This window comes from Haliotis rubra, unplaced genomic scaffold, assembly GCF_003918875.1.
Source record: "Haliotis rubra isolate DU_JTF1 unplaced genomic scaffold, ASM391887v1 Scf2651, whole genome shotgun sequence".
Taxonomy (NCBI): Eukaryota; Metazoa; Mollusca; class Gastropoda; order Lepetellida; family Haliotidae; genus Haliotis; species Haliotis rubra.
The window spans coordinates 3,473-22,859 of record NW_025766727.1 but is presented as its reverse complement, the minus strand read 5'-3'; the positions used below and the strand labels follow the sequence as shown (position 1 = coordinate 22,859).

General features: G+C 37.6%; 2 protein-coding genes across 2 annotated transcripts; both read left to right on the top strand.

The window, feature by feature from the left end:
• Positions 1-923: 923 nt before the first annotated feature.
• Positions 924-12,724, top strand: LOC124280357. The gene is made up of 5 exons (XM_046716265.1): positions 924-972; positions 8,651-8,881; positions 9,370-9,501; positions 10,576-10,614; positions 12,333-12,724. Exons 1-5 carry the CDS (start codon positions 924-926, stop codon positions 12,722-12,724), a joined length of 843 nt encoding a protein of 280 aa, XP_046572221.1.
• LOC124280356 lies at positions 12,701-18,970 on the top strand. The gene is made up of 5 exons (XM_046716263.1): positions 12,701-12,716; positions 13,662-14,011; positions 17,351-17,737; positions 18,121-18,139; positions 18,769-18,970. Exons 2-5 carry the CDS (start codon positions 13,795-13,797, stop codon positions 18,968-18,970), a joined length of 825 nt encoding a protein of 274 aa, XP_046572219.1. The 5' UTR covers positions 12,701-12,716; positions 13,662-13,794.
• Positions 18,971-19,387: the final 417 nt, after the last annotated feature.

Below are 19,387 nucleotides of genomic sequence, written 5' to 3'. Positions count from 1 at the left end.
GCCTCCTATTATCTTCGCACCATATTTCACAGTTTGCTCGTATATTACTGCTCATGGGTCTTCCTCCTTATTCATAGTGTTCCAACCACCGCGTGTGCCAAGCCTTCAATAACCCATACGACCATCGTTAATCAGCCCTAACAGCTCTAATCGTCCCCTATTATACGCAATCGTGAGTGTCTTCCACCCTGCTGTCTCTCACCCCTTCTCCCTCGAAAATATTCCCCACGATGCGTGCGTTGTCAGTCTAGCATCATCACCCTAATATACGCCCTTCGTGTCCACTCCTCCGTCTCTTCCTCTCCTTCAGTAATAATCGCTCCCTGTCATACACATAACCGCGAGTACCCCACCATCCTTCTACACCCTCTCGCTGAAAATAATCCTGCATTACATCATTAATCAGTCTAGCTACTCAATCGTCCCTATCATATACACTAATCAGTAGTATACCTTCACTCTACACCCTCTCAACTGAAAATAACCCCACCGGCCACATGTTAGTGGCCTAGCTGCTCAATCATCCTATTATACACGACCGCTAGTGTCCACCCTCATCGTCCCTACACACTTCAAAAGTAACCCCTCACGTACAAGTTAGTGACCTAATCCCGCTCTAATCGTCCCTTATTATACACAGTCGTGAGTGTTCACCCCGTCGTCTCTCATATTTTCCTTCACATGGGCTTACCTACCGCCTCGAAATAGCCTCTACATCCTGTAGGTTTAACTGCTAAGTGTCTCTAATACAGTCCATGCGTGCTCGTCATCGTCTCACCAATTTTCCCAGCAAACTCGCGTAATATCGCGAAAATACCTCCATGCCCGCCATTTCTCTACCTGTGTGTATTGAGTGCGTTGACGATATAAGCGCTCTAATCACGGTCGTAAACCAAACAGCCTTCTCTCTCGCTTATCACAAAATGGCGCACAACGACAACGCCACTGGCATCATTGTGTTGACGGGAAGACGTAAACAGGCTATAAGAAATACGAACATGTCTCTTAACATAGAACATTCCGGGGATGACATGTATATATTTTCGTCGGATGGGAATACTAACACCTCATCGCGACACGTATGCCATTCAGTCTGGGTACAGGACAACCTTCTGCGACACCGACGGCCTTGACCTCGTAGTCGTAGAAAGGTTACCCGTGTCATTCTCTCCCGCAACAGCGAACTACGAGGTTATCGAGGAAGAAAATGGCGAGTATGACTACTCGCGCCTTAGGATTTTCCTCAGAAGACTTCGTCGATGAATAGTCGAGATATGCGATTAATAAGACATCATTCAATACCTCTTCGGGTTTACAACAATTCTGGAGAGAGTACAGGGCAACGTGGATCATGGAAGACAACCTGTCACATGATTCGACTCCCTCTTAGCTCATTTGGGTAACTCAGTAACACAGCAAAATAGTTTCCGCAATGCGAAGCACCGGAAGTGGAAAGTGGACTGAAACTTAGTTTCACCTAGAATCAGTGATGAGTTTCCGTTCTTTTGCATTGATTTCCGCAAGGGCAAACTTTCTAATTACTACTTTCTAAGGGTTTCTGCAAGGTTCCGTTACCCTGATCCAACGGGTTTCCATAAATTATCCGTTACCCGCTCCGACAAGTTTCCGTTGAGTTTCAGTTAACTTTAGATCCATCAGGTTTCCTGGGTTTCAGTTATTAATAAGACTCCAACCGTTTCCATGAGTTCAGTTACCAACAATCGACATATGGATTTCAAAAAGTTTCAGTTACCAACAATCTGGAGCATAGTTTCCGCATGTAGTTTCAACGTTACCCGTTTCAATTTCAGGTTCACGGGTTTTCATGCTACCTTCAAAGAGTCGATTAACCATTCTTCTCTATTCATATCATAAACTCTTGTTAAAAACAATATAAGCAATTTGTTATTATCACATGACATTTTACTTAAGAAAACAGAATATATAATAAGATTCATTACTATTTCTCAACATGAATGAATAAGCATTTCGAACAAATAAAGATCACACTGTGGTAATATAACACTCAAACAAGGCAAGAAAAACATATTGGCATAACTCAATCCAATTACGAAAATCATATATCATTAATAATAACAAATAGTAGTTTTCATCAGTGCTTTTCATTCACTTATTATCTTAAATAGCATATTAGATATGAAATTATTTAAAATCGTATAAAGGTGAAAAATACTAACTCTTATACAAATTAACAGTAGTAAACATAGCTGCATCATCGGACATTTATTGGTATTCTGCCACACAACTATCATGCAAACATCCACTATGAAGTCATGCTATAACTGTGTATACAGCTTACAATACAAATATTACATAAAATAAAATTACATTATGATTGAAAATAGATTCATTATATTGCAGAGTTGGTCGGATTAGCCCAATGAAATTTCCTGGGCGGAGATCCCTCCGGTTGGTTAGTGCCTCATCTCGTCCTCCACGTTAGCCCACGACGAGAGCGATGAAGTGTAGATTCTTTCCAAGTTCGATGTCGTCTGTGTATGCCCTTGCTGGACTCCAAGACAAAGGGAATGCAACTTTATTGACGTGAACCGTCACTCGACTGGTGATGTCATGTCTATGGTGAGTGTTGTCATACCTTTTCTTTCGTCTATCTGGCCAATCGATAGATGCAAACAAGTCTGTTTAGGCGATGTGCAAGTTTCTGAAAATGGCTGAGTATTGACGAATTGCTGAGTTATTTTGATAAATTACAAACATCAATCAACAAGAAACTGACAATGCCAAGGATGATTTAAATAGTAATCAAAAGGAAGTTTAGATAAAAGACTTAATTGAACTATCACACTTTACTAGTTTTTAAACTCGATTATGCAATTCATCACTTCGACGACCGAATGAAATATCATATTTCACGGGGACACAATCTATATACAAAATTTGCTCTGTAGTTGCAGTTCCCAAGACCAGGAGTAAATAAATACGTTATGTACTCTATATCTCTGAACATTTATTGCATTTTCTATAGCAATATTAAACTGGTAATGAATTTTCATCAGGTGCTATATTCGGTCTCTTGCAGTTCGTGTGGTACATTTCTGGTGTCCCCGCCGTGTTGTTGCTGGAATGTTGCTAAAAGCGGCGTAAAACCAAGCTCAGTCAGTCAGTCATTGAGGTACAGTATATTCACAGTGATGATGACTGTATGTTTGCACCATTAAGTCTTTGAGGTGTATTTTTAAGTGAATAATACCAAGGCATGTGTGTATTTTTAAGTGAATAATACAAGACATGAATGTTTTACGGATGTCAATTTTGAAAAACACAATGTTTCTAGGTGAATGCTTGCACTGACAAGAGATGATATTCACTGTGTTATGTTTCTATAATATAAAGGTTGACGTCACTATGGCTTGTCTCTACTAATAAGTAAATGCCCTATTCTCGTCCACTAGATAAGTCAAGTATCTTATATTCTACCTGTCATCCTTAGTCCTTCAATACTCTAATCCTCAAACATCATCAACTATAAAAATCGCTTCTCTTCCTTCACTTTTAACTACATTTCTATTCATTCAAATTTCAAAAGCAAACAATTACAACAACATTACAACTCATAAAATACAAATTATATCACTAAATTCTCTAATAAATATTAAATGGTACCTTCCTTGTATGTCGATAGGTATTTAGATATCATGCTAACCTGCTGCCAAATAATACAGTAATGTGTAATCAAAATTGAATTTATTCATTACACAAGTGTAAATTAAAATTTATTGTTAGTCAAAATAGAAATCATAATTCTGCGAATTACCAGTTAATAAATCCATTTACTGTCAGCTTTAAATATAGTTCATTTGTAAAAATATATCAATAAACTTACTATGCTCCATCTTCAAAATAAGTGTATATATTTCGTAATACCATAAACTTATACCTTCAATGAAAGTGTAATCTTTTCCTCAAGGAGTAGCCGTGACACATGTTTCCTACGGCAGCCTAAATTAATACAACATCTAATAATATATAATCTATTTGCTATATTTTTAAACATGGCCTGTGTTTTAAGATGAACTTGTTTACTTCACCATCGTTTGAAATAGTTCGAGCAAAACTGTACAGTCGTGGGACTCAAAAATACTTCGCCAGTCGGTAAAATTCTCATAGACTTGCATGCTATTTTAGTGTAGTTGTAGTAATTTTCATTAATTCAGTTTTTCCATATTTGCTTGTCAGATTTCATGCAGGTTGTTAGAAATCATCTTGGTCATGATACATAATTTTCCGCATTGCAGTTACGCCGAGCAACATATATATAACATTGCGCATTCTTTCCCATATAGACCGCCATGTTACAATTGCCAACGCGACACGCACTTTTCGTTGAAAATAAAACGGAAATTATACCTTTGTAGCTGAGATGATTCATGACCCATGTGCAAAAATATGAACAATATCAAATGGATATTACACAACTTCAATGTCTAGCTGCAACTAAATTAACATGTAAGTCGAATAATACATAGTGACGATGCCTATGGCCAGTTAGCTGTAATGCGACAGATTAAACTTGCTTTACCAATCTGGATTTCAGTACGTAAAGCAAATAATAATTCATTAAACGTTATTTGTGACACCACAATAACTTGGTCTTATTCGACAGGGTCGTTGTACTCGCGAGTTTTCGCAGCCATTTCCATCTTTCTTTCCAGGCATCGAATTCTCTCTCTTCCAGTGCTTTGGAGGAAAACTGAGAGCGGTTATGAAATGGCGTCTCTGCAAAGACTAATGGAAAAACACTTTGTTGTTGCTTTTTAATCTAAATTCCAATATTACAGTTTGACAATATCTTTCCTTTGTTATACAATAACAAAATAAACATACCAAGGGTCAACTCAAAATGTCAGCTGTGTGTTTTTATAATGATTTAGGTAGTCTCTGCGGACGTGATCCGGTCGCCATTGTTTTATTTGTTTACACTTTCGCTGACATCAAAGGGGACCGCAAAAGGTGGAAACGAACAGATTGAATGTGAGTACCCAAAGTGACAACAGTGGGCTGTTATGAGCTTATGGGTCTTTTTCATCGCATTATGGGCACTAATTGCTCCTCCCTCCTCAGTGTCAAGCATCAACATGTAGGCCTAGAGATAATTAACAGTGAATAACCTGAAAAACATATTCACGTTAATTTAAAAGTCCTGATCGAGCTCATGAGTCCTACCTACGAGAACTTGTGTTAGTGGCAAATAGGTATTTTCAAAACCTGTCAGGAGTAAAATATAATGAAAATATTTCTGCTGACGTAAACCTTCATCATGTAAGTAACTCTACCTTATTGGAGCCTGCAAAACATGCAAGTACAGGACATACTTATATCATGTTCATTCTTTTCAGTTCTACACCTATATCTACGCATACTATTCCCGTGCATTATAAGCTTTCTTACTTATTACTAGTCTATATATGTAATGTCAGCTCATTATAGCGTAAGTGAGTGGAGTTTAGTATGACGCCGCACTCAGCAATATTCCAGCTATATGGCGGTATTTTATCCAATTGTACTCCAGTTCATCTATTTTTAGTGTAAACATATTTTTATTCAAAAACAAATTAAACCAGGATTGGGAATCCTGCCACAATGGCTTATTTCAATACACCTCCATTCCATTGATACGGCGAACAAAACAGCTAATAAATAGTATGCAAAGTATGATAGGAAAGCAAGCAACTCATCTATTTTATCATTTCCATAAATCCATTAAAACAATTATTTATGACATATACTTTACACTCATAGCTTTGTGTAATAATTTGTGTAATCAATTATGAAACCTCTTAGCCTTATTAATGCATTGACAATTCACGTATAAAATTTGTAAAATAATCATTTTTTCACCTATTGCAGATACGTATTGTGGATCCACTGACTTCTGTTGAGGATTGACAAGAGGGGTTTGGCTTGGTAATCATTTATAGTTACACCATACCATTACGTTCTACTTTCATTAAAGGAAATTCAAAACAATACTTTTATTCATCAGCAATTAGTCAAAAACAAGTTAACACTCAAATCGATACTTAAAATAAATTTCTATCTTTGTGAAAGATATAATCACTCAAAATGTCACAATGCGGATTCCAGTGAAATTATAAGTTGATATGTTTTTCAGTTCCAAGAAAAAGACCAGTTTTCTGTCCGCTCTGCCAGTCGTTTGTTTCAAGGAAACAAGGAATCCGCCTGGGATGGACGGCAGTTTCTCATCAGGTTAGTCGTCAAAGATGCTTCACTTCATAGGTTTCACATAACGACTTCAGTTTGATCTGCCCTTTGTTATCCATCATATATCAATAACGAATATATTTAATTATTGTATATCAGATATGTAACTGAAAGTGAATAAGTTGTGTTACGCATCTTTACAGTTTATAAAATAAAGTAAAGGTCACATTAAAAAGTAATATTTTATGTTATTATATTGTTGTGAATGTTGATAAAACTAAGAAATACCTACGATTTTTTCATTCAAGGGAAATGTTAGGTTTTGTATGCTTTTCTCAGTTGAGTTGGTCATTTCAATTTGAAATGAATAAGATCACATATATAATCAGGTGTTTCATTCAGTGTTTAAACATGATTCTTTATCTATTCAAAATATGTATGTACCCTCTTACCTATGCTTAGATTTCAATTATGGATTTGGTAGTAGATGTTACCTTGAATATGAGTACAGTAACAGTAATAAATATTACCACAATTTGCTTCAGAATACTGGGTTGATACCATTTTCTGGTACCAATCAATCAAATAAGTGACATGTCCAATGGAAGATACAATATACATGTATACTACAGATCTTTCCTTTGTAATTGTGAAAAGATCTTTGGTTACATCTACAAATTAGTCGTTCTAATTTTATAATTTCATTGTGATCAGATGTACCACTGTGCATGTTTTTTTGAACATGTATACACGAGTTACTTTGGCTGTTTTGTAGTTTTACTCAAGCATTGTATGTATTGTATTTGTAGGATGATGCAGAGTCTGTGTGGGACGATGAGCATGGCAACGATGTTGTGCCAGACATCAACCAGGAAATCTTCATATTCACCCACAGATCTTGGGTAGAGCATACACCATCTGTTTGTGGTTGTGGACTGGTTCAAGCCTTGTTGTAATCAACTTGGTTATATTTCCCTTTCTGTGTTATGAAACAAATGTCTCATCTCAGGCTCTGTTTCATATGTACCAGATCAGAGGATGGCTGCTTGATCAGTATGAGTGCAATAGAAGCTTCATGATTGTCAGCAAGTTGCCAAGTCTTTACTATGTGAGATTGTTAGTGTGTATATGTTAAGATACAACATTGAGGCAGCTTCAAATGTACATTTCATGTATATGGGCCCATGACCTTTCATACAATAAACATTTGAATTTGAAATCTGTTTAATAAATACCACAGCAAGTATATTATGCCTGCACTAGTAGACATCATTTCATCATATGCATAAAATGTTGTAGGGTTTTGACATATTTGTATTTGCATATTCATGCAGAAGTTGTGTTCTCCAATGCTGAAGATTCCCTCTTGATGTGGCTTCTCACCCGCCTACCTACCTACCTAGCTACCTACCTACCTACCCACCCACCCACACAAAGTCACATCGGCAGCCATATCGTGACTAGGAAAGTCGTAAATCTAAATTTGTAAATGTGTACATGAAATAAAAAACAAACTCATGTACTTACCTGTCTTCGAAGGACAGTAAAAACTAGTCTATGACAAATGTACACCTGAAGGTTGATCAACATACTAGGGACTACGGGAACGTACAGTACTTTTGCTTCCCGCATGGACCCTAGCTGGGATTCTGTACATAGAAATTATCTTGCAAATATAACAGTAAGTAAATATTGTCCCCCAATGGAACAGCACAAAGCTAAGTTTGCCATTTCATCTAAGCTGAAACCAACAGAAACCTAGCGGAAACCTACATTACCCAGTATCCAATAGGTTTCCGCAATAACGGAAACTAAGTCATTTTGCTATGAATGTTTCAGCGAACTGAAACTAAATGGAAACGCATAATGATAGTTTCAGTTGTAGAAACATGACGGAAACCTAGATTTGTTAGTTTCAGTTTTGTAAACTATGCGGAAACTCGCATTGTCTGTTTCCGCATACTGAAACCTAGCGGAAACCTACATTACCCAGTATTCATTAGGTTTCCGCAAGAACGGAAACCAAGTTATTTTTGCTGTGTATGTGCTTAAGAAATTAGAATATATATATAAGACATTTATATTTGACATTTAAATTGCTTAATTATATTTTTAGTGTATTTCTCAAGTCATCTCATGTGTCTTGTATACCTGCCCTGTTAGCTGTGAGTTTGGGTCAGTGTGATATATTCTTAATGTAAACTTATTGCCTGTTTCTAAATATAAGTGTTGACAGCATATGAGTTACAATTTTATATTGAATGCATTTAAACAATCGAATAAGGGGTCACTCATGCAAATTAACTGGATATCTTTACACCATTTAAACAATTCCCATTACAGTCTTATACAGCATTTATAAGTGTAATTGTACTGTTAATATCGGCATTCTTCTACGCCGATTGCCCCAAATGGTGACAGACAATATCTATATACTTTCTTACAGCCTACCCAGAGCAGATAGAGATGTTCCCTACTCCTGACAGGATCCAATATGACTATGGTCAGCTCTTGTCAATCAGATGTACAGGCAGGATTGGGAACCAGTTTGATGAGAACAACCTCCAGAACCTGTGGACATGGGAGTGGCGATCTGTAAACAGCGAGTTCAGCTCCTGGACACGGTACCCCAACGACCAAAACATCACCTACGACCGTCCTACTTCAGTAGCGGAATGTCAATATACAGGGCGTCAACACTGGTTCACACAGTCTCGTATCTAGACAGTGGAAGACAGTTCAGGTGTTCTGTCCTAATTGCAGACTATAGTGCAAACAAGACTGTTTATGTAATTTGGTAAGATTTTAACTTTTGGGATTGTTCGATTTTATATTGTAGTTGACTTTACCTACAAACTACAACGTTTGCGGATAACGGGGAGTTACTGAAGCGTATTAGGGTCACATAGAAAATATATTATACTAGATACTAAGTCCTGATTAGGAAATAATATCGATTTTTACATTGTAGTTGAATTTACCTACAAATTACAAGGTTTACTCATAACAGGGAGTTAGGTTTCTGATTTATCGTGAAAATATCATTTTAAACCTGTTAGATATTCTATCCCATGAAGAGCTTCATAATCTAGTCAAATGTATCGTTTGTCGACCTTTATCTAAATCAAGCCTATATTAGTGTCATGGGATAAACCTGTATGTCAGCCGGGTACTCCATGCATGTCAGCAAGACAACGACAGAAACAAAGGATCACGACTACCTCCGAACTGCTTTATGTCTTTTCTTAGGTCAAGCACCACCAGGTGGAGTAACAGGCGCCCCCGGACAGAATACAGGTGATGAATTTTGTATAATTGAAAGAAAGCAAGGGTGGGTATAAGTTTACATCGACGATCACACTAATTGTCCAAATCTAATAAACCTTCCTATGAACAGCTTTATGTTCTACGCAAATGCATTTAAGCTTTTAATACCAGGACGACAAACATTCAAAAAGGAAGGCTATAATTACAATTGGAAGAGATCGTTTGTGATCTTATACACATCAGGCCTATATTTTATGAGTGTTAGGCAGATGAACTTATAGTATTCCTATAAATCACTGAGTGAATGAATGAGTTTAGTTTATGCCGCACTCAGCAATATTCCAGCTATATAGCGGAGGTCTGTAAATAATCGAGCCTGGACCAGAAAATCCAGTGATCAACAGCATGAGCATCGATCTGCGCAATTGGGAACCAATGACATACATGTGTCAACCAAGTCAACGAACCTGACCACCCGATCCTGTTAGTCGCCTCTGACGACAAGCATGGGTGACTGAAGATCAATATTCTAACCCGGACCTTCACGGGTCTATAAATTATTGAGAAAGTTGTTTCAGCAAATATCGAATACATTTATATGAACTATAGAAGCTTTACTTAACTGAATATGTTAAGATATGATTCTCTTACAGTCTAAGTGTCTTTTCAGTACTTTGTGGGACCTCCTTGCCCTACAATACACGACTGAATGCGCCTAGGTACACTACCGATCAAATTTTGCAGGAAACATGTTACAGCTAACTCTTTGCAATAGTCACACCGCTTTCAAAATCATCTAGAACCAGCTTTCAGTTCTCTTCTGACTGTCATATCAACAAAAGAAGTCGCCTGTTACACCAGGGAGATAACTCTCGATGTATTTAGGTCCATTACTAAGCCCACAAGAGTTGCCTCCTATCATGAGTACCTTACTACATAATGTAACACCTATTGTTAAATGCTATGCTCAGTGTTTGGAAACAAAGACTTTCAATAATTCCTGAGAAAACTATATGTCAGCGGGTACAATCCATTCATGTTAGCAGGAAAAAGGCAAAACAAGGGATCAGAACTATCTCCTAACTGATTTACATCTTTTGTCAGGTGACGCAGAACCAGAACTATCATCTCATCCCGAAAGTGGTGAGTTTTGTATAATTCAAAAAACGCAAGAGCAGGTTATATAAGATTACATCTACGATCACGCTAAAGCTGTCACCCTGGCACATATTTCAGACAACGGTGGCCATATCACATTATTGACATTTTGGTGTCAAAGCATCATCGTCTGACTATAAACGACATTGTCCTTCTTTAACGGCATTCGTGTATTTTTATTGGACCGAAAAGCTTGTGATTGCTGTTCCGGTCGAATGCAGTTCCTGTTGTATCTTCTATATATACAATCAGCTTGCTGTTCTACTCAAATACATTTAACACATGATACCAGGACGACAAACACTCACGCAGGAATGCTGTAATTACAATGGGAAGAAATCGTCTGTGACCTTTATCCGAATCTGGTTTGTATTGTAAATGTGTTATACATATGAACCATTATGTTAGCAGCGTATCTCATGCATGTTAGCAGGAAAGCAACAGAAGCGAAAGGATCAGGTCTACTTCCTAACTGCTACGTATTTGTTTCAGGTCAACAACAACCAAAACTCCTTCCGCAAAGCCTGCAAGTAGTGAGTTTTGTACAACTGGTTAATTTACATATTTATCAAGAGCGTAAATTTCAGAAATGTCTTGCCTATTAATGATATACCACAGCACTATCAAAGCATATATAATTCTGGCATAATTGTCTGGACATTCAATGACATCGACAATCCGTGGCACATTTCCGTCAAGGGTAGCTATACACATTACTGACATTTTGAAAGCATACACTTAGCCCAGTGGTATTCTCCCATCGCTTTTTTGACCATCAGTCTGCCCCAGCATTCTGATTACAATCCCACATCCACTTTTATGTTTCGTCTTCTTTACTTGTCATTCGGATAGCAAACCTGTATTTGAGCTTAACTGGTTGTATTGTTAATGTTAGCATTCGGTATAGATATATTCATCGTAAGGTATACAGAGGGTACTTAAGCTTCTTTGGTTGACGGACTCTAATGTGTTCTGTCCATCATACAGATGTCAAGGAAGGATACTTTGCACATGAATTTGGCCTGTAAGTAACTGAGTCAGGGCCTGGGGATTCAGTGACTGAAGCACTGAGAAAGATCAGTGTAAGGAAGTCTCATGGAAACGGCCATGGTCATCGATTGATCTTCCTGAGTTGGGCAGAATGATGAAAATGGGATATAGGTGACTGATCACTATTTCCAGGGACCCAAGAAGGATATGTTTAGGACCTGGGAGTATGTGCTTCAAGAACATTTCCATATATATTTATGAAGGAAGGGCAGTGTGCTCAGCTCACAGTCCTCTAACGAGATTTGATATGGCCCGGATGAAATATGTTGAAGTCTGGTCGTTAATGTAATTGCTGCACTTGGTCTAAATAAATCTTTACGGAAGCTTCTATAAAATGCTTGATCAGTCGGTGCTGATGTAGAAGAAGAGAAGAGTTTTCCATTGTGATTATATTCACTTGTGTACACCCTCAAAGAAAATCGAATCTGTTTCACAAATATCAGATTTCAACATGTGTGCTTTAAACTGAAACACGTTACTTAAAAGTTCTATATTAGGAATCAGTCATCATCGCCGCAGTCCTTCATTAAGCCCTGCTACGCTACGCTACTATGCTATACAGTATATATTTTCATGGCACATATTTATATGAATGAATAAATCGTCCTTTGTTATTGAATTGATGTAAATTCAAGTACTTGGGTGTTTTTCAGCCACTGGGGCAAGCCTGACCGCTTCACCAAGCCAAATAACAATCGGGGGCAGAAACCCAACATCTCAGTTGACTGTCGGGTGCAGGCCAAATGCACCTGGGATAACTACAGTGTATGGCATGGAGATTGGCAAGAAGTCTTCTACTGGCACTGATCACACTATAATACGAATGACCAACACAGATTCGTCAGTTCAAGTAGTGGACACAGGTCTACAGCAGCGGATGACAGCCTCGGGTTCTATCAGTGGAGCAACAGGCAACATACAGTTCATCCTGACAGATCTGAGATGTGCTGATGCTGCTTCTACATACTACTGCAAAACTGTACACTTGGTTGGCACAGATGGAAATGATGAGGCAACTATAAACATCACAGCTGGAAGTGTGTAATGTTAATATCTACTAAATCTGAAACGTCTCTGTCCTTGAGACACACACATATACATATTTCACAATAAACCTGTTACATTCTCTCCTATGAACAGCTTCATGTTCTACTCAAATGCATTTAAGTTTTATATACCAGGACGACAAAGATTCAAAAAGGAAGACTATAATTACAATTGAAGAGATCGTTTGTGACCTGATCTAAATCAGACTATATTTTAAGAGAGTTATGCAGATGAAGTTGTATGTCAGCGGTATATATCGATATATATTAGATAGATATATAATGTAATTAAACGGTATATATATATATATGATAGATAATAAAAATTGCCGTTTTTCGATAACATGTTTCTGCTCCTTTACTCTTCAGGAGATTGTACAATAGAAGAGTAAAGAACGAAACATGTTGGAGAAAACGGCATTCTGTTTTTATTTATCTATGCAATATTTATGACTGAACACCTGTACTACTTTGGACATTTTGTGCGTATATATATATATATATATATGTGTGTGTGTGTGCGTATGTGTATATGTGCGAAGAAATTAGAATATATATATAAGACATTTATATTTGACATTTAAATTGCTTAATTATATTTTTAGTGTATTTCAAGTCATCTCATGTGTCTTGTATACCTGCCCTGTTAGCTGTGAGTTTGGGTCAGTGTGATATATTCTTAATGTGTAAACTTATTGCCTGTTTCTAAATATAAGTGTTGACAGCATATGAGTTACAATTTTATATTGAATGCATTTAAACAATCGAATAAGGGTCACTCATGCAAATTAACTGGATATCTATACACCATTTAAACAATTCCCATTACAGTCTTATACAGCATTTATAAGTGTAATTGTACTGTTAATATCGGCATTCTTTTCTACGCCGATTGCCCCAAATGGTGACAGACAATATCTATATACTTTCTTACAGCCTACCCAGAGCAGATAGAGATGTTCCCTACTCCTGACAGGATCCAATATGACTATGGTCAGCTCTTGTCAATCAGATGTACAGGCAGGATTGGGAACCAGTTTGATGAGAACAACCTCCAGAACCTGTGGACATGGGAGTGGCGATCTGTAAACAGCGAGTTCACCACCTGGACACGGTACCCCAACGACCAAAACATCACCTACGACCGTCCTACTTCAGTAGCGGAATGTCAATATACAGGGCGTCAACACTGGTTCACACAGTCTCGTATCTAGACAGTGGAAGACAGTTCAGGTGTTCTGTCCTAAGTGCAGACTATAGTGCAAACAAGACTGTTTATGTACTTGGTAAGATTTAACTTTTGGGATTGTTCGATTTTATATTGTAGTTGACTTTACCTACAAACTACAACGTTTGCGGATAACGGGTAGTTACTGAAGCGTATTAGGGTCACATAGAAAATATATTATACTAGATACTAAGTCCTAATTAGGAAATAATATCGATTTTTACATTGTAGTTGAATTTACCTACAAATTACAAGGTTTACTCATAACAGGGAGTTAGGTTTCTGATTTATCGTGAAAATATCATTTTAAACCTGTTAGATATTCTATCCCATGAAGAGCTTCATAATCTAGTCAAATGTATCGTTTGTCGACCTTATTTAAACTGCCTTCCTATATTAGTGTCATGCGTGATAAACCTGTATGTCAGCCGGGTACTCCATGCATGTCAGCAAGACAACGACAGAAACAAAGGATCACGACTACCTCCTCGAACTGCTTTATGTCTTTTCTAGGGTCAAGCACCACCAGGTGGAGTAACAGGCGCCCCCGGACAGAATACAGGTGATGAATTTTGTATAATTGAAAGAAAGCAAGGGTGGGTATAAGTTTACATCGACGATCACACTAATTGTCCAAATCTAATAAACCTTCCTATGAACAGCTTTATGTTCTACGCAAATGCATTTAAGCTTTTAATACCAGGACGACAAACATTCAAAAAGGAAGGCTATAATTACAATTGGAAGAGATCGTTTGTGATCTTATACACATCAGGCCTATATTTTATGAGTGTTAGGCAGATGAACTTATAGTATTCCTATAAATCACTGAGTGAATGAATGAGTTTAGTTTTATGCCGCACTCAGCAATATTCCAGCTATATAGCGGAGGTCTGTAAATAATCGAGCCTGGACCAGAAAATCCAGTGATCAACAGCATGAGCATCGATCTGCGCAATTGGGAACCAATGACATACATGTGTCAACCAAGTCAACGAACCTGACCACCTTTGATCCTGTTAGTCGCCTCTGACGACAAGCATGGGTGACTGAAGATCAATATTCTAACCTGGACCTTCACGGGTCTATAAATTATTGAGAAAGTTGTTTCAGCAAATATCGAATACATTTATATGAACTATAGAAGCTTTACTTAACTGAATATGTTAAGATATGATTCTCTTACAGTCTAAGTGTCTTTTCAGTACTTTGTGGGACCTCCTTGCCCTACAATACACGACTGAATGCGCTCTAGGTACACTACCGATCAAATTTTGCAGGAAACATGTTACAGCTAACTCTTTTGCAATAGTCACACCGCTTTCAAAATCATCTAGAACCAGCTTTCAGTTCTCTTCTGACTGTCATATCAACAAAAGAAGTCGCCTGTTACACCAGGGAGATAACTCTCGATGTATTTAGGTCCATTACTGCTTCCACAAGAGTTGCCTCCTATCATGAGTACCTTACTACATAATGTAACACCTATTGTTAAATGCTATGCTCAGTGTTTGGAAACAAAGACTTTCTCAATAATTCCTGAGAAAACTATATGTCAGCGGGTACACCATTCATGTTAGCAGGAAAAAGGCAAAACAAGGGATCAGAACTATCTCCTAACTGATTTACATCTTTTGTCAGGTGACGGCAGAACCAGAACTATCATCTCATCCCGAAAGTGGTGAATTTTGTATAATTCAAAAACGCAAGAGCAGGTTATATAAGATTACATCTACGATCACGCTAAAGCTGTCACCCCTGGCACATATTTCAGACAATGGTGGCCATATCACATTATTGACATTTTGGTGTCAAAGCCGCCATCGTCTGACTATAAACGACATTATCCTTCTTTAACGGCATTCGTGTATTTTTTTATTGGACCGAAAAGCTTGTGATTGCTGTTCCGGTCGAATGCAGTTCCTGTTGTATCTTCTATATATACAATCAGCTTGCTGTTCTACTCAAATACATTTAACACATAATACCAGGACGACAAACACTCACGCAGGAATGCTGTAATTACAATGGGAAGAAATCGTCTGTGACCTTATCCGAATCTGGTCTGTATTGTAAATGTGTTATACATATGAACCATTATGTTAGCAGCGTATCTCATGCATGTTAGCAGGAAAGCAACAGAAACGAAAGGATCAGGTCTACTTCCTAACTGCTACGTATTTGTTTCAGGTCAACAACAACCAAAAACTCCTTCCGCAAAGCCTGCAAGTAGTGAGTTTTGTACAACTGGTTAATTTACATATTTATCAAGAGCGTAAATTTCAGAAATGTCTTGCCTATTAATGATATACCACAGCACTATAAAAGCATATATAATTCTGGCATAATTGTCTGACATTCAATGACATCGACAATCCGTGGCACATTTCCGTCAAGGGTAGCTATACACATTACTGACATTTTGAAAGCATACACTTAGCCCAGTGGTATTCTCCCATCGCTTTTGACCATCAGTCTGCCCCAGCATTCTGATTACAATCCCACATCCACTTTTATGTTTCTGTCTTCTTTACTTGTCATTCGGATAGCAAACCTGTATTTGAGCTTAACTGGTTGTATTGTTAATGTTAGCATTCGGTATAGATATATTCATCGTAAGGTATACAGAGGGTACTTAAGCTTTTTGGTTGACGGACTCTAATGTGTTCTGTCCATCATACAGATGTCAAGGAAGGATACTTTGCACATGAATTTGGCCTGTAAGTAACTGAGTCAGGGCCTGGGGATTCAGTGACTGAAGCACTGAGAAAGATCAGTGTAAGGAAGTCTCATGGAAACGGCCATGGTCATCGATTGATCTTCCTGAGTTGGGCAGAATGATGAAAATGGGATATAGGTGACTGATCACTATTTCCAGGGACCCAAGAAGGGATATGTTTAGGACCTGGGAGTATGTGCTTCAAGAACATTTCCATATATATTTATGAAGGAAGGGCAGTGTGCTCAGCTCACAGTCCTCTAACGAGATTTGATATGGCCCGGATGAAATATGTTGAAGTCTGGTCGTTACGTAATTGCTGCACTTGGTCTAAATAAATCTTTACGGAAGCTTCTATAAAATGCTTGATCAGTCGGTGCTGATGTAGAAGAAGAGAAGAGTTTTCCATTGTGATTATATTCACTTGTGTACACCCTCAAAGAAAATCGAATCTGTTTCACAAATATCAGATTTCAACATGTGTGCTTTAAACTGAAACACGTTACTTAAAAGTTCTATATTAGGAATCAGTCATCATCGCCGCAGCCCTTCACAAGCCCTGCTACGCTACGCTACTATGCTATACAGTATATATTTTCATGGCACATATTTATATGAATGAATAAATCGTCCTTGTTATTGAATTGATGTAAATTCAAGTACTTGGGTGTTTTTCAGCCACTGGGGCAAGCCTGACCGCTTCACCAAGCCAAATAACAATCGGGGGCAGAAACCCAACATCTCAGTTGACTGTCGGGTGCAGGCCAAATGCACCTGGGATAACTACAGTGTATGGCATGGAGATTGGCAAGAAGTCTTCTACTGGCACTGATCACACTATAATACGAATGACCAACACAGATTCGTCAGTTCAAGTAGTGGACACAGGTCTACAGCAGCGGATGACAGCCTCGGGTTCTATCAGTGGAGCAACAGGCAACATACAGTTCATCCTGACAGATCTGAGATGTGCTGATGCTGCTTCTACATACTACTACTGCAAAACTTCACACTTGGTTGGCACAGATGGAAATGATGAGGCAACTATAAACATCACAGCTGGAAGTGTGTAATGTTAATATCTACTAAATCTGAAACGTCTCTGTCCTTGAGACACACACATATACATATTTCACAATAAACCTGTTACATTCTCTCCTATGAACAGCTTCATGTTCTCTACTCAAATGCATTTAAGTTTTATATACCAGGACGACAAAGATTCAAAAAGGAAGACTATAATTACAATTGAAGAGATCGTTTGTGACCTGATCTAAATCAGGACTATATTTTAAGAGAGTTATGCAGATGAAGTTGTATGTCAGCGGTATATATCGATATATATTAGATAGATATATAATGTAATTAAACGGTATATATATATAGAGAGATATATTAGATATAATAGAATGTTGTTAAGCTAATGTTCTTTGCTCTTTACTCTTCAGGAGATTGTACAATAGAAGAGTAAAGAACGAAACATGTTGGAGAAAACGGCATTCTGTTTTTATTTATCTATGCAATATTTATGACTGAACACCTGTACTACTTTGGACATTTTGTGCGTATATATATATATATATATATGTGTGTGTGTGTGCGTATGTGTATATGTGCGAAGAAATTAGAATATATATATAAGACATTTATATTTGACATTTAAATTGCTTAATTATATTTTTTAGTGTATTTCTCAAGTCATCTCATGTGTCTTGTATACCTGCCCTGTTAGCTGTGAGTTTGGGTCAGTGTGATATATTCTTAATGTGTAAACTTATTGCCTGTTTCTAAATATAAGTGTTGACAGCATATGAGTTACAATTTTTATATTGAATGCATTTAAACAATCGAATAAGGGGTCACTCATGCAAATTAACTGGATATCTATACACCATTTAAACAATTCCCATTACAGTCTTATACAGCATTTATAAGTGTAATTGTACTGTTAATATCGGCATTCTTCTACGCCGATTGCCCCAAATGGTGACAGACAATATCTATATACTTTCTTACAGCCTACCCAGAGCAGATAGAGATGTTCCCTACTCCTGACAGGATCCAATATGACTATGGTCAGCTCTTTTGTCAATCAGATGTACAGGCAGGATTGGGAACCAGTTTGATGAGAACAACCTCCAGAACCTGTGGACATGGGAGTGGCGATCTGTAAACAGCGAGTTCACCACCTGGACACGGTACCCCAACGACCAAAACATCACCTACGACCGTCCTACTTCAGTAGCGGAATGTCAATATACAGGGCGTCAACACTGGTTCACACAGTCTCGTATCTAGACAGTGGAAGACAGTTCAGGTGTTCTGTCCTAAGTGCAGACTATAGTGCAAACAAGACTGTTTATGTACTTGGTAAGATTTAACTTTTGGGATTGTTCGATTTTATATTGTAGTTGACTTTACCTACAAACTACAACGTTTGCGGATAACGGGGAGTTACTGAAGCGTATTAGGGTCACATAGAAAATATATTATACTAGATACTAAGTCCTAATTAGGAAATAATATCGATTTTTACATTGTAGTTGAATTTACCTACAAATTACAAGGTTTACTCATAACAGGGAGTTAGGTTTCTGATTTATCGTGAAAATATCATTTTAAACCTGTTAGATATTCTATCCCATGAAGAGCTTCATAATCTAGTCAAATGTATCGTTTGTCGACCTTATTTAAATCAAGCCTATATTAGTGTCA

Bases quoted from the DNA above. Each gene is read 5' to 3' on its own strand.
- LOC124280357 (XM_046716265.1), top strand. From the start codon at position 924: ATGGCGCACAACGACAACGCCACTGGCATCATTGTGTTGACGGGAAGA. The intron at 9,502-10,575 runs GTGATGAATTTT...ATCTTTTGTCAG, and splicing joins CGCCCCCGGACAGAATACAG to GTGACGCAGAACCAGAACTA. The intron at 10,615-12,332 runs GTGAGTTTTGTA...GGTGTTTTTCAG, and splicing joins ATCATCTCATCCCGAAAGTG to CCACTGGGGCAAGCCTGACC.
- LOC124280356 (XM_046716263.1), top strand. From the start codon at position 13,795: ATGGGAGTGGCGATCTGTAAACAGCGAGTTCACCACCTGGACACGGTA. The intron at 14,012-17,350 runs GTAAGATTTAAC...GGTGTTTTTCAG, and splicing joins CAAGACTGTTTATGTACTTG to CCACTGGGGCAAGCCTGACC.